The sequence below is a fragment of the Rana temporaria genome, chromosome 6 (genome assembly GCF_905171775.1).
Source record: "Rana temporaria chromosome 6, aRanTem1.1, whole genome shotgun sequence".
NCBI lineage: Eukaryota > Metazoa > Chordata > Amphibia > Anura > Ranidae > Rana > Rana temporaria.
In genome coordinates this window covers 32,995,262-33,009,834 of record NC_053494.1, presented here as the reverse complement: position 1 = coordinate 33,009,834, position 14,573 = coordinate 32,995,262, and the positions used below count along the sequence as shown (strand labels likewise).

At 43.1% G+C, this 14,573-nt stretch overlaps 1 protein-coding gene across 1 annotated transcript in view; it reads right to left on the bottom strand.

Annotated features, from left to right (window-relative positions):
- Nucleotides 1-3,318: 3,318 nt before the first annotated feature.
- The window catches only part of NTN3 (netrin 3), a 151,342-nt gene continuing 140,087 nt past the window's right edge, over nucleotides 3,319-14,573 (bottom strand). The window contains exons 6-7 of the mRNA XM_040356614.1: nucleotides 10,331-10,405; nucleotides 3,319-5,175 (exon numbers count right to left, since the gene is read on the bottom strand). Coding sequence (XP_040212548.1) covers nucleotides 4,847-5,175; nucleotides 10,331-10,405 — 404 coding nt within the window. The 3' untranslated portion in view covers nucleotides 3,319-4,846. The remainder of the gene's footprint in view (nucleotides 5,176-10,330; nucleotides 10,406-14,573) is intronic.

Here is a 14,573-nt window from a genome sequence, read left to right as displayed (position 1 = left end):
AAACAGAAAAACTCACATAAATAGAGAAAGGGGAATCCAATACACCAATATAAAATGTAGAATTGATCGGGCAGGTTGTAGTGAGATATATATACACTGGCCCAAAGAGAAGGAAATTTGGACATAATAATGTATAGCAACTGACGTCTGCAATGCTTCAGCCACTTATATAACAAAATCTCCAATTGTTCAATTTTTATAAACACTGAACTAGACAGCATGCGTATTCCATAATATGCCATAGCCAATGTAACAATGAGTTACACAAGTCACATGATGGAAGTATTTGATAATTGGTTATAATAAAAGCATTATAAACATGGATAATTCTGCTGCACTTGGAACCGCAGCAACCAGCCAATAAGAGCTTAATAAAATAAATAAGCTATTGCGCTGAGTAAACCCAAACCGCCATTTAACGGGGCGCATAAGAGACCAGGAGAGTGGTAGGGAACACTAGGTGAAGTGGGCGCAGCTCCTCTCATTGCGATTCTGATGAAATTGTTTTATAACCAATAACAGCTTGAATGACATTAGAAACTGTGGGAATATCTCACCGGCTAGACTACATGAACAGTCATACACTGGTACATCCTAGTGATCCAATGGACTGAAAATTGTATGTTACCTTCTGTTCATCTCTGCTTGTTAAAAGATAAGTGCACCATTGAGATCAAATTAAAAATGAATGCTGTCTTCTACATCTGGTGAGCCAATATCAGGATATAGAAAAATATGTTTTCCATATACATCTTAAGTGAAATATAAGAAAGCATGTGTTCATTCACAGATAACGTTGAGAATCTGCTGAAAACTAGACTTACCACTTATCACCTTTTAGTTGAGTGCATCTCATGTGAGCAAGTAATTGTAAGTAACATTTTAGAATCATGCACGTCTAAAGGGATGCTGAAATGATTGTTTGATATAATTCTGTATGCATAGAGCCCACAGTGTTTGGGAGATAGCTTAAACGGGTTGTAAAGGTTCATTTTTTTCACCTTGATGCATCCTATGCATTAAGGTGAAAAAATACCTGGCTGTCACGGGCCCCCCCCCTGTTTTACTTACCTCTGCACGTTCACCTGCTCTGCGCGTTCTCCGGTGTCCTCTTCTCCACTGAGTCTTGGCATTGATTGAATAGATTGATGGCAGCGTAGCCATTGGCTCCCTCTGTTGTCAATCAAATCCAATGACGCAGCCACCCTGGGGCGGGATCGACTCATAAACTCAGAGTCTATGGATGCAGAGTGTATGACACAGGAGCGCGCCCGCAAGCTAACACACTTGGGAGAGAGCTTCCCAGAGGGGGTTAGCTATTGCAGGGAGGAGCCGCAAGAGCCGACATGGGACCCCAGAACAGCAGAATTGGGGCCACTCTGTGCAAAACTAACTGCACAGTGAAGGTAGGTATGACATGTTTGTTATTTTTTTTAAATGAACCTTTACAACCCCTTTAAAGCTTAAGAGCCGGTTCACACAGGGGCAGCACAACTTGCAGAGCGACTCAGCAAGGCAATCTGCACACAACTTCAGAGGCGACTTGAAAAATGACTTCTGTATTGAAGTCAATGCAAGTCGCCCTGAAGTCGTCCCAAAGTCGTCCAGGAAACTTTTTCTTAGTCGGTGCGACTATTAGAACGGTTTCATAGTACAGAACGGAGCGCGACTTGTCAGGACGGCTAAGTCGCCTGACGAGTCGCCTTTGTGTGAACCGACTCTAACTGTAGACATCGTAGAAACAACATGCAGTTTTTCTACCTAAAAACATAAGCTGAAATGTTAGTCTTATACAGCCATTAGCTATAAATCACCTGTCAGTGTTCCCTATTGCAGAGCAGTATGAAAATGTGCCTAACAAGAAAAGGAGGTTATAGGCGTAGAGGCTTGGTCATAATACCTAATATCCAAGCAGTGTAATTATAAGGTATAAGTCCATGATAAGTCCAAAAATGTCCAAGGCACTAGGACAGACTTCTTGGTGGAGTTTAGCAGACTGAATGTACACAGACAAAAACAAAAGCTTTTGTAACTAGCCCTGTTTTGCGGTCTTTTAAAATACAAAGTCTTACTGCACTTAGAGGTGCTTCTCTGCTTTTGTTTTTGTCTGAAAATTTTCTTGACTGCTGTGTGAAGGAGCACCAATGAATGAGTGCAGTATGCCCATAGCCACACCCCTGCTCTGCTCAGTACTGTGCTGTGATTTATGCATCACTCCAAAGCCCACCCCCAAGCAGCACTATCACTATATTCATGAAGGTGGACAGCATGGCAGTAGGATAACTGCCGCATGGAGGTAATGGGTAAATATTTGTCCTACATTTTAACATAAAACACTACTCCAGCTACCTTGGATATGTTTTAAATGGTAACTACTATTTATTTTTAGTAAACAGAGGTGGATTTGAATTGGCTGGAACAACTAAGACACGTTTTAAAAGAGAAGAAAAGGAAAGGAAATAGTTATATTTGCAAAACGTGCCTAGATACAGAAAAGTGGAACTTCAGGCAAACAGCTAAATCAACATTTGAAAAACATATATGTTTCCTGTTTTGCCTGCCAAAGGATTTGTAATTTTGTTCTGCCAGTCTTAAAATGTTCTCACTTCTGCTACACTGCACCACAAGTAAAGTCAATCTGTTACTCTCTGAGGGTTTTTTTTTGCTTCCCACATCACCTCCATACTTAGTGGATATGGGTGATGATATGGGCCACCTATGAGGCCAATCGAGGCAGCTTTCTCAAGTGAAGAGATGGTGGGGATGGCACTAAGGCTGAGTTTCAATACCAGACACCCAATCCTCAGTGCTGCTCAGTAACGCTGACCCTGGTAAGACCACAAGTTCAGCATTACTGAGCTCCCTCCATTTTCTTACATCCATTTTATATCACATATGAAACATCTGTAAAGTGCACTTATCCTTTAGGCAGTGACAGGGCTTTTTTTTTTCTCAAACAATAGGTGCTCGAACTCAACCACAAACCCCCCCAAAACCTTTGCCCTCACACACACCTCACAAACAGTAGGTGGGGCATTAAATACCAGTATTGCATTACATGCAGGGTGCAGAGTTCAGGAGGCATGCACACAGAGTGCAGAGCTGTCACTTGTAAACACAGAAACCGGATTGTGGTGAGCAGGCACCAAAGGGTCTGAGCCAGAGGTGGTGGAACTGAATTTCACCAAGTTCCACCTAAAAAAAAAAGCCCTGGGCAGTGATAAATAGGGGTAATTGAAGGCCATGTAGTACTAACTCACTACCAACCTACAATAAATGGTAGATGTGCATGCTGGGGATCAGAGAATCGTATGGGAGTCTACTAACATGTCTTTACTATATAGACTCAACCTGACAAATCAACTTTTTACAGATATAGGGACGGAGTAATCCAGGACAATGAAAATACCTAGATATGCGAAGCAAATATTGTATACTGAATTTTTAACTAAGCAGACAGTACCTCAATGTACTGAGGGTGGTTATAATGACACAGGTATTGTTACACATCACTCATATTAGTCGCCTTTTCACCGTCACACAAGTCTGTAACTCTGTAGCAATGAGCAGGGTCAGTCTTACACATTACAACATTAGATAATATAAAGTCTTGTATGTTACAGTATGTTGCATATCAGGAATATTTTTTACACATTCGAGAAGCATTCATGTCCTAAAAACATTAGAAGTCCAGAAGGAATTTACAACAGTTTATTGTTTGGCAGAGGTTTGGTTACTGTACAAAAGGCTCTGCAGGTCTTCCCAACATTTGGCCACCAGCGATAAACTGCAATGTAGGTACTATAAGAATCAGTTCTTCTTACTAGCAGATTAGTTGATTAGATTAAATTAGACAGTGTTACAAAATTGCCATTAAGCCAAGTGAGATTATTTTGAGTTTCTTCTTGTTTGAGTTTTAGGTTTAAATGGAAATGGCCGTAATGGTATAGTCTTTTTTTTTTTTTCGCCTTTTTCTTGGTCAACACTATTATAATTTAGAAAGATAATGTAGACAAGGATACTGCTGTTTTTCTTCACACAGCTGAGAAATGAACAGAAAAGCATCTAGTAAGGTTCTGCTTTATTGCAAAAGTCTTTATAGTTTGTACCTCAGGTACATTTCCTGAAACTCATAAAGCTTTCAGCATCTTCCCAGACCGGCAACATGAAAATGATGTCTCCATGAAAATTGGCCTCTAGAAGTTCATAAGAAGTACGGATTCATGTTATAATTATATCTGGGAAACTTTTGTTAATGTACTTGATATTTCTGCATCTTTACAAAGGCTGCCCAGTGTGGACGAATGATGGTTGGTAAAAGAACTTTGGGCTCATAACATTTTTTCAAGTTTGTAAGTTCATAAGAATTTGATTGGGTTTTTAAAAATAAAACAATCATAAGTGGGTGTCCAAGACAAAAACATTTTAGAGAGGCCTTAACTTGAAGAAGCAAGGCCTTGTAACCAAGTGACACCAGGTCACAATTTCATGATGACCCTACATTTTCCAAGAGCATTTGTATTGCCTGTAAGCTGGTCTGAGCCCCATGAGTAAAGGGGATAGTGTCTAGTGTGCATTGGGGTTAGTTGGTGGACAGGTAGTGGCTGATACTGTGTCCCAGCATGTAAGAAAGGCATGTAGATCTAATCATGGATTATTAACATCGTAACTCTAGCTTCAGTGAGAGAGACTCTACTAAAGTCTTGAAAAGAAACCTCCTTCCATGTACGTGGATCTAAGAGCACCCCAGCTCTTAGTTAGACCTCCAAACTTTGGAGACGGCCATTGTCCAGAACATTATAAATTGCATATGTACAGGATCACAGTTCTCATTTCTGAACAACCCTCATGGCTTGACACATTTTCCTTTTTTTTCTTTGCGCTGGAGTTTCCTCAGACGCCTGGTCCAAGCGTCCCTCCACTGAATCACCATGCTGTTTTTGTCAGCTGTTATTCCTGGCCTGTCTCCTTGACCCTCGCTGCTGCCCATCACCAAGTATCGGCGGCTCAGCAGGATCTTTGGGCACTTGCAGGACAAATCCTTGATGTGGATCCACAACACGTTGTCTCCTCGTTTCACTCGGTCATCTCGGCACTTGTATACAGAAAGGATATTGATAGTGAACTTTGCCCAAGATCCAACCATCTCGATCTCCAAGACGTTCACTTGAACCACTGCAAAAAAAAAGTCATATATTAAATAGAAATCTAAAATGAGTATTACTACTTGGTACTCAGATACCATTAAGCCTCGTACACACGGCCGAGGAACTCGACGTGCCAAACACATCGAGTTCCTCGGCCAGTTCAGCACTGAAGCCGCCGAGGACCTCGGCGGGACGAGAGCTCCCATAGAACAACGAGGAAATAGAGAACATGTTCTCTATTTCCTCGCCGAGCTCCTCGTCGGCTTCCTCGGCCGAAAGTGTACACACGACCAGTTTCCTCGGCAGAATTCAGCCAGAAACTCGGTCGGAAGCTGAATTCTGCCGAGGAAACTGGTCGTGTGTACGAGGCCTCAGTCTTTTTAAGTGTCAAATAAAAAATAGAAAACAGATTGAATTGTTTGTGGTCAACAAAACTGAGATGGACCTTTTGGTGAACAGGCCCATATTGTACATACAGTGGCTAAAACATATATACAGTATGGTTAACCTTCTGACACGAACAACCTTTCTTAGACCATGATGTGGCCAAGATCTACCTTCAGTCCCCCCCTATCATTTTTTTTTTGTCTGTGGACCCAGCGAGATACTCCTTCTTCTTCTCTACAACAATTATACAGTATTGTTAACCCTCCAACATTAGCAATCTTTCTTAGGCCATGAGGTGGCAAGGATCTCTACCCCCTAGCTCCCCCTCTTTTCCTTTTTTTTCTCTGTGGACCCAGAAAGATACCCCTCCTCTACTTTCTTACTTTGTTCCTGTCTCTTACTCTATGAGTAATTGTATGCACAGAATGTTGGCACATACACCCAACCATCCTAGGGGGAACATACACAGGGCTAAACATGCGCTGAAAACAGAATGTCTGATATGGACACTCTGGCCTCAGTGCTGCCCCCCACTGTGAATTCTGCTGTTTTAATTGGCTTCATTGGTGGCATGTCCTTGGTGCATGGTTTTGCCATTATTTTCAATGAATATACTTCACATCTGTGTGGTGCCTTGATGTGCATTTCTCAAAAAAGTGCCTTTTTTATGTTGACCAGCATTACAGCCTATTAATGGGACTTAAGCCTCATACACAGGATCGGACTTCCATCGGACTTTTGCGTGGATTTTTGTCCGAAGGGGCGTTGGCTGTGAACTTGGTATGCATACACACGGCAGAACTTTTTCAGTCAACATTCACCAAATCACGTGTTTTTCAGCTGTCTACCGCCACCATTTGGGCAACTTCTGCTATTGTTGTTGTCTGATGTTTAGCATTGGTTCGGAGCGTGCGTGTTTGTACTTTGGACTTTAGGCCGATGGACTTGTGTACACACGATCGGATGATCCTCTATCGGACATTTGTTGTCAGAAAGTTTGAGAGCATGCACAGCGAACATTTGTCCGTTGAAAAACCGACAACAATTGTCCGATGGAGCATACAGATGGTTGGATTGTTCGATAAAACACGTCCGTTGGACCGTTGTTGTCGAAAAGTTTGATTGTGTGTATGGGCCTTTAGTGTGCACCTCAACGCATGACAACATTCCTTCCTCAAGCAATTAAAAAGTTAGATTTTTAATGCATATGCATACTATGTGTAAATCCAGCCTTATGGGCCGTACAGTTTCAGCAGACATGTTCGGTCGTGTGTAGGCCCGAGCGTGCAGGATTCCAGCAAACATTTGCCCGCCTTTTCCCAGCGGGCAAATATTTCTGGACTTGTTTTAAAACAGTCCGCTGGAATCCTGCCCGCTCGGACATGTTCGGTCATCTGTACAGACCTACCGTACATGTCCGAGCGCCCACCATCCCTCGCATGCGTCGAAATGACTTTGACGCATGCGTGGAAGCATTTAACTGGCAGGGCCGCCCATGTCGCCGCATCATCGGTGCGGCGACCCCGCGGACACGCCCCGCGTATTGTTTACGCGCGGATTTCTGTACGATGGTTAGTACAGCCATCGTACAGAAATCCCCGGGCAGACATGTACGGTGAAAACGGTCTGGCGGACCGGTTTCATCGTACATGTTTGCCCGTGTGTACGCGGCCTTAGAGCCTATTCACACTTGTTTGTATTTCTGCAGTAACACATATGAATGTTACCGCACGGAACTGCATTTTAGGTAGAAATCCTGCAACTGGTTCACATCTTTTTGCTGAAGTCTCATATGTTTTAAAAGGAAAACTATAATAGCCCGTTCACACTAATGCGTGTGCTCATTGGTGTAAATAGTCTTGGAAAAATCGAAATTGTTATTTTGTCCAGTAGCTTATACCTTATATTACTCCAGGCTTTGCAGGAGGCGCTGCATCTTCTGCAGACGTAAGCCTATTTAGATTTACAGAAAAGTGGCATCAGGCATCAGGCTAATGAACATGCCAGCTCCACAGTAGCTATCAAAATAAATTATGTTGCCCAAGATAGCTTTTATACAGAGAGATAGTAACTTTGGTCACCATCCAACTGAAATCTTAACATACCAGGCACATAATGGCTCTTGTTGGGGCTGAGGGAGGCACCAGGGCCTGAGGTTATGGTATGAAACCACTACCCCCCACTTCCAAAAAGCTCTATTTATCAGCAAGGGGTCTTTGTCCTGCTGACAGGGACAGCTTGGGGAGCCCTGGTTCAGGCTCTCTTGTCTCACAGACCCAAAACGCCTCTTCTATTCTCCGCACGCCAAGAGCCCCTGCCATACATCAATGTGTTTCTTCCCCTCCGTGCTCAGGATGAATGGTCACCGTGTCACACAGATTAGGGGCCATCAGTTTACATCCAATGGCTGTTCAGCCAGGTGATTATTAGCATCTCATTAGCATGCGGTTGCCTCCCATGGATATTAGATTTTTTTTTGGGGGGGGGGGGGGTCAATATCCTTTTTAACATTTCTGGCAGACGCAGAAAGGGACAGCTATGAAAAGAAATTGAGGGAGAGGGAGCCTATGAAACAAGGAAAAAGAGGTGGAAAACTGTCCCATGAATTAAAAGCAAGAGTGCTTTCTACTCTCTCGTCCTAATGGGAATACAAACCTTTTATAACCCGGTGGCATCTCCCCTCTCGGTGCCTCTCAACTCTTCTTTGGCTGAATGGGTGTGGATTGCCAATTCTCTGGATGCTATGTGGCCAATGATGGAAAGATAGGCCCTAGCGTAAGCCATACATACTGTATAGACTATATAGCCTTGGCCATACCTTCCTATTCCCTTGGTACTTGTCAGTCTCTGAACTTTTACTGACCCCCAAAATAAATGCACTCTTTGAATCTTATTGAAGACTTAAAGACCTATAAAATTAATATAGATCACAAAGATCCACATTCACCACAGACCGGTTTTTCCTATTTGTTTCTACAACAGATTTACATGCATTTAAGCAGCCATTTACAGCAAATTATACTTCCATACTGACCCATGGGCCTAAGCTTTCATTAAAGTATAACCAAACTCAACAATTCACATGTGATCTATTGCAGCTCGCCAGTCCTTAAATTGAATGGCTGCATTCGTTTTTGTTGTTTTCAGCTAAAACATTTTCTGTGAGTACAGAAAATGTGGTTGATCTTGCCAGAAATGCAGTATCCTTGTCATTTCCTGTGAGCTGAACGGAAAATAAAAAAACTATGTATCTGTAGATTACTAATCCCATCAATCTGCCAGGTAATGGAGATAAACTAAGGCAGACATGTTTAAAAGTCAAGCCTGGGTGACAACCATGACTCCATAACTAATGCTGAGGGAGTAAGTGTAACCAACCTGTAGACAGGGGCAGTTTACCTCCCTTCTATAGGTGGCTCTCTGTTGCTGACCACTGTACAGAGGGAATAGAGGATGAGAGGAACCTTGTTCCTCTGAAGCCTCTGTAAGTGTTACCAGGGGAGCAGTGATCTAATTGGATGCTGCAACACTGAATGACCTTTGCGTCTGCGCCAATCTTTGGTGAAGACAATGCCAAATTATAGCACAGTCCTGCTATACTTAGTGCACATTAGTAAAATGGATAGGCAAGGGACAGGATCCATGCTGGTTAGGGACAGAGCATCCAGGCCTAGTGAAAGGTTTATGAGGAGGAAGGACAGAATGGGGACACTTCCGCTGACTGCCATCTCTGGACTTTAGAGTTGTGACAAGGATCGGACCATCAGTCTGCTAAGTTTTGCTTATACCGCCACCCCACCAAATAGTCACCCCTCTCTAACCAAATGCTGTTCCAGTAACGTAAGTCTTATCAAAGTCGATACTATAAGTGCTGGTACTATGCCACTGTGCCAAAACATTGCTAAGGGTTTCTGCACTTGTGAGGCCTATGTCACTGAGACGCGGGTATCAACATGCTGTGAGTTTGATAAGCAAATACTTTGCCACTGTTCTCCACCTGTTATTTGTTACTTCCACTTATCCAAATAATTACTATGCCACTCTACTTGGTCTGGGTGTGCCTTTCCTCCATCTTGGGTACCAACCTACTGGCCCCGCCCACAATTCAGGGACAGGATATTTACAGGATCATCTGGTGAAACAACCTGAAAAAGGAAAAATGAATGCAGCCACTATATCTAAGGACTTTTGGCATTGGTTTTAGATGCTTTCAAGCCTTTATGTTACAGTTTAAATGATCTTATGTCTAGGCGGACCCCCACATTGAAAGAAACCTCAAACATAGACCACTTAGCTGTCATAAAAAACTATTTTCTTTCCTCGAGCCTGTGGTGTGGTGAGAAAAATACTAAGCATCATAAGTGAACAAAAAAAGTGCAATGTATGCTCGGAAGTATTGAACTTCATTTTTCTCGGCTCGTCGTAGTGTTGTACGCCACTGCGTTCTTGACGGTCAGAATTTTGTGTGACCGTGTGTAAGCAACACAAGTTTTCTTGTCGGAATTTCCGCAGCATTGGACTTTCCCCCTTCTCACACCAGCACCAACACTTTGAAAAGCTGATTCATTTTGATAAGATGAACAATCTCTAGGTTTGAATTGTAAAGAGTGCTCGTAACTTTTGAGATTTTTTTTTTATAGGTTTCTAATATTTGAATGAGCTGTATAACAATAATGTCTCTTTGAAAATCCTGTGCTTGGTAAGTCAAATTCCTTTCCTGTCCCCTCCAAATATTTTTCAGTAAGTCCATTAGTCACACCCCTGGCCTGCTGTTTGACAAATTCCCATAAGCTTACCATAATCTTTCTTGCAATATTTCTTCAAGTTGATTTTATAGTTTCCTTTTGGAGGCTTGCAGTACTGTTCACAATCTGAAAGTAAAAAAAAAAAAAAAAGTTAAATATTGCATTGGAATTAAAATACATTTCTACTTTTAATTAAATTAAATTAATGACATTTTTGTGGTTTCTAGTCAGTTTTAATTACGTTTGTAAGCTGATATTTTATCATTATTAATTATATTATAACACCCTTATCTTACAAAAAATAAAAAATTCAGTACAAGAGGAATCAGAGGGTCCTGCTCGTTTAAGCTTACAATCTAAAAGGAAGGGCCAAGTGATGCAGATTGAATAAGGAGTTCCAGAGGATGTGAGAAGCTCTGGAGAAGTCCTGGAGAAGAGCATGGGAGGAGGTGCAAGTAAAGCCTCGTAAACACGATCAGATTTTCCGACGGGAATTGTGTGATGACAGGCTGTTGTCAGAAAATCCGAACGTTTGTACGCTCCATCAGACATTTGTTGTTGGATTTCCCACCAACAATTGTGTTATAGCATGCTTTAAAATTTTCCAACAAATGTGTGATATCGGATTTTGGAAAAAAATCCAAAGTACAAACACACATGCTCAGAAGCAATGCTAATAATAACACAACATTAGCAGAAGTTGCCCAAAGGGTGGTGCTAAAGAGCTGAAAAACAATTCTTTGCCGTTTGTATGCAATACAAGTTCATGGGCAATGCCGTTCGGACAAAAGTCCTACGCTTTGTCCACAGAAAATCTGATCGTGTGTAGGAGGCTTAAGACTTTCGAACACTCAGCTCTTTTTTCCAATAAATGGGAGGAGGTGACAAGGGAGCTACAGTGCAGGAGGTCTTGGGAGTAGCAAAGAGAAGGTCTTGCCAACCGTCCGTATTTTTACGGACAGTCCGTAAAAACGGGCACTTTTTTCCACTGTTCGTAAATGTCCGTGGTTGCGGGAATGTGCCAGTAAAAATAGAAGAGATTGGTTCGGCTTGGAACTGCGCATGGAGATGGAGAAAAGGAGTGATTGGAGGCAAGCAGGTGATGGTGGCTGCAGTGGCACTGCAGAGGGAGATTGGAGGCAAGGGGAGATTGGAGGCAGGGGGTGTTAGTGGCACCGCAGAGGGGGATGGTGGCACCGCAGAGGGTGGGGGATGGAGACAGGGGTTGTTGGTGGCACCGCAAAGGGGGATGGAGGCAGGGGGTGATTGGAGGCAGGGGGTGATTGTGGCACTGCAGAGGGGGGTGAAGGCAGGGGGTGTTGGTGGCAGAGGGGGGCGGAGGCAGGGGGTGATGTGACTAAATAATTAGCCCTTATTATATCTGAATATATTAAAAATGGAAAATGCCTTGAGTTTAATACTGAAGAATTAGGAGTGATGGTGATATTTATAATGTAGCCCCTCATATTAGGTTTGCTCTTTCATCGGTGTAAAGGGTTTAGCGGATATTTCTTACTGGTTGCTATAAGATTCTTAATTTTGTTCCAATCTAATTATTTGTTTGATTACCTAGAACCCATGAATGAAACACCTATTTCATAAATGGGATTATGAATAGCCCCCCCCCCCCCCCCCCCAGTGTAATTTCAGCATTGGGCTATGAGATTTACTGAAAGGAGGAAATAAAACGGCCTCCCTATAACAAGCCTTGGGTTTCAGCCAGGGCAAAAAGGCCATCTGTTGTGGGAGTGGAGGGCGCAAAGCGTGCCAGGGAGCAGTGCCAGGGTGACTTTGGAAATCCTATCACATGCCAGCTGAGTGCTGGGCACAGGCAGGTACAGCCTTAGGCCCTAGCTCTAAGGAGCTGTGACTGGCAGGATCACCAGGTATAATGCTGATTAGAAAGAACCCAGGCGCTGCATGGCTGTCATTTTAACTCCCGCCTGATCCAGTCATGAACTGTATCACTGTTTCTATATTCAGTACACACAAATCCGTCTTCTTAACTCAAAATAAGTCTTCTATATTAAAGCAGTGCAAAGAGAACATTGCTATGTAGTAAAGCTGACCATAGACATTAAAGCTGCTTTCCAGACATAACAAATTCAAAATAGGCAAGCGCTTCAGCTTCATGGTTGGGGCATTTCTCCATGCAGCCGCTGGCTCCTTTATAGTTATAACTCATCAGGTTGACAAGATGGGTGAACTGTGCCGCTTAGCTGTGTGCTGGGTGACTGGTCTCCACATACTCCTTTCTAAAGCCTCGTACACACGATCAGTCCATCCGATGAGAACGGTCTGAAGCTGACTGATGGTCCATCGCGCCTACACACCATCGGTTAAAAAACCGATCGTGTCAGAACGCGGTAACGTAAAACACAACGACGTGCTGAAAAAAAAGAAGTTCAATGCTTCCAAGCATGCGTCGACTTGATTCTGAGCATGCGCAGATTTTTAATCGATGGTTGTGCCTACTAACGATCGGTTTTGACCTATCAGTTAGGAATCCATCGGTTAAATTTAAAGCAAGTTGGCTTTTTTTTTTTTAACCGATGGATAAATAACCGATGGGGCCCACACACGATCGGTTTTGACTGATGAAAACGGTCCATCAGACCGTTGTCCTCTGGTTAACCTATCGTGTGTACGAGGCCTAACTCGGCAGGGTGTGCTTATGCCACGTAGGGTGCCCTGCAGGCTCCTCGTTGCAGAAAAAAGCTAAGCGTTGGGGTGCCAGGAGATGACATCGACTGGGCTTAAAGTGGTTGTAAAGGTTATTTTTTTATTTTCTAAATAGGTTCCTTGACTGCTGAGGCGCAATGAGCCCAGGTACCATTAACTGTAACATAGATGTACATAAACCTTCCCCCTTGCCCCCTGACCCAATTAAATAAACATGCTTACAACCACTAGGTTGGAAAGGGCAAGACCACAGCTTTATTAAAACCAAACATAACATGTGAACATTTTTTCAACCAGTGCCAGTCACAGTTGTACTGTAAGCACACAATTCCAAAGAGGGGAGGGACCTGTCCTTACCATAAGTGCTGGACAGGCCGCCTACTTCCGATTTCCCTCAAGGGCATGGCCCATTACAGCCATTTTATGCTGGCAAGGTCAAGAAAACCGCAGCAAGCTGTGACATACCATAGAAAAAAAGGGACGGGAGGGTGGGCAGCTCTTCCCAGCACGTTTTCCCTAAAAGACCCAGAATTCCCTGGGGCGATCCTTTTACCCGAGCTCAGGCCCATCCCATCCCCCAAAATAACCAATCCTTGAGTGACCACCACATTGTCCTGTACCTGGCCATGACCCCATCATTCAAGTCTCTCTTTCCCTAAGGGGCTCAAGAGGCCTTCATTAAGCTAGTGCATTGATGGTTCACTAACCTTTTCCTTCGATTTCCCTTCTAAATGTTTTTTTTTCTTTGTCTGAATTTCTCAATTCCTGTAAGCTTGCCCCCATCACCCCCAGGGGGTTAGTCAGCCAGAACAGCTTACTGAGGAGGAACAGGAAGTGAGAAATTCAGACAAAGAAAACAAAGAAAAAAAACTTTTAGAAGGGAAATTTAAGGAAAAGGTGAAGTGAACCAACAATGCACTAGCTTCAAGGAACCTATTTAGAAAATAAAATACAAACCTTTACAACCCCTTTAAGCAAGGGGAGGGGAGAAAAAGAAAGGAAAAAAAAAGGGGGTGTGTGTGTGCTGCCTGCTTATCCAAATTGTCCAGAACTATTACATTATCCTAGGTGCAGACACATTGTGGCTGTGTGAATATTGTTTTTCCATTCCTACATTAGCATGCACGCTTGGATTGTCTAAGCATCCATGTGTGTGTCTATGGAGGAAGAAAGGGGAGCAGGACAAGACACATCTGCCCCCATTTTTCTGGGGGAAAACAGTAGTTTACAGCTGAAACAAAACCACTGTTGTTGACTGCTAGTTCTTCTGATATGTGTCAGCCAGGGGCTGGCATTCTCTACTCACTGATGATGATTTTCACTCAATCATTGCAAAATTGGGGCGATTGTGCAATGGTCCTCACCTGCTTATGACCGGTTTAAGATATTGCGGTAAATACTACTTTCATCAGTTTAGAGCAGTAAGAGTAACAGTAAAGCAAAGGATGATTGTATGTAGGCAGGTGCAGTCTACTTTCTCCACTCCAGGTGGCCCTCTTCTGCAGTGGCACTGCAGTTGGAGAGGGACTCGGGAGGAACATAGTTCCTCTATGGTTTTCTGGGTCACAGAGGAAGCTATCCATTTGGATGCAGCCACCCAATGTGACTCTGG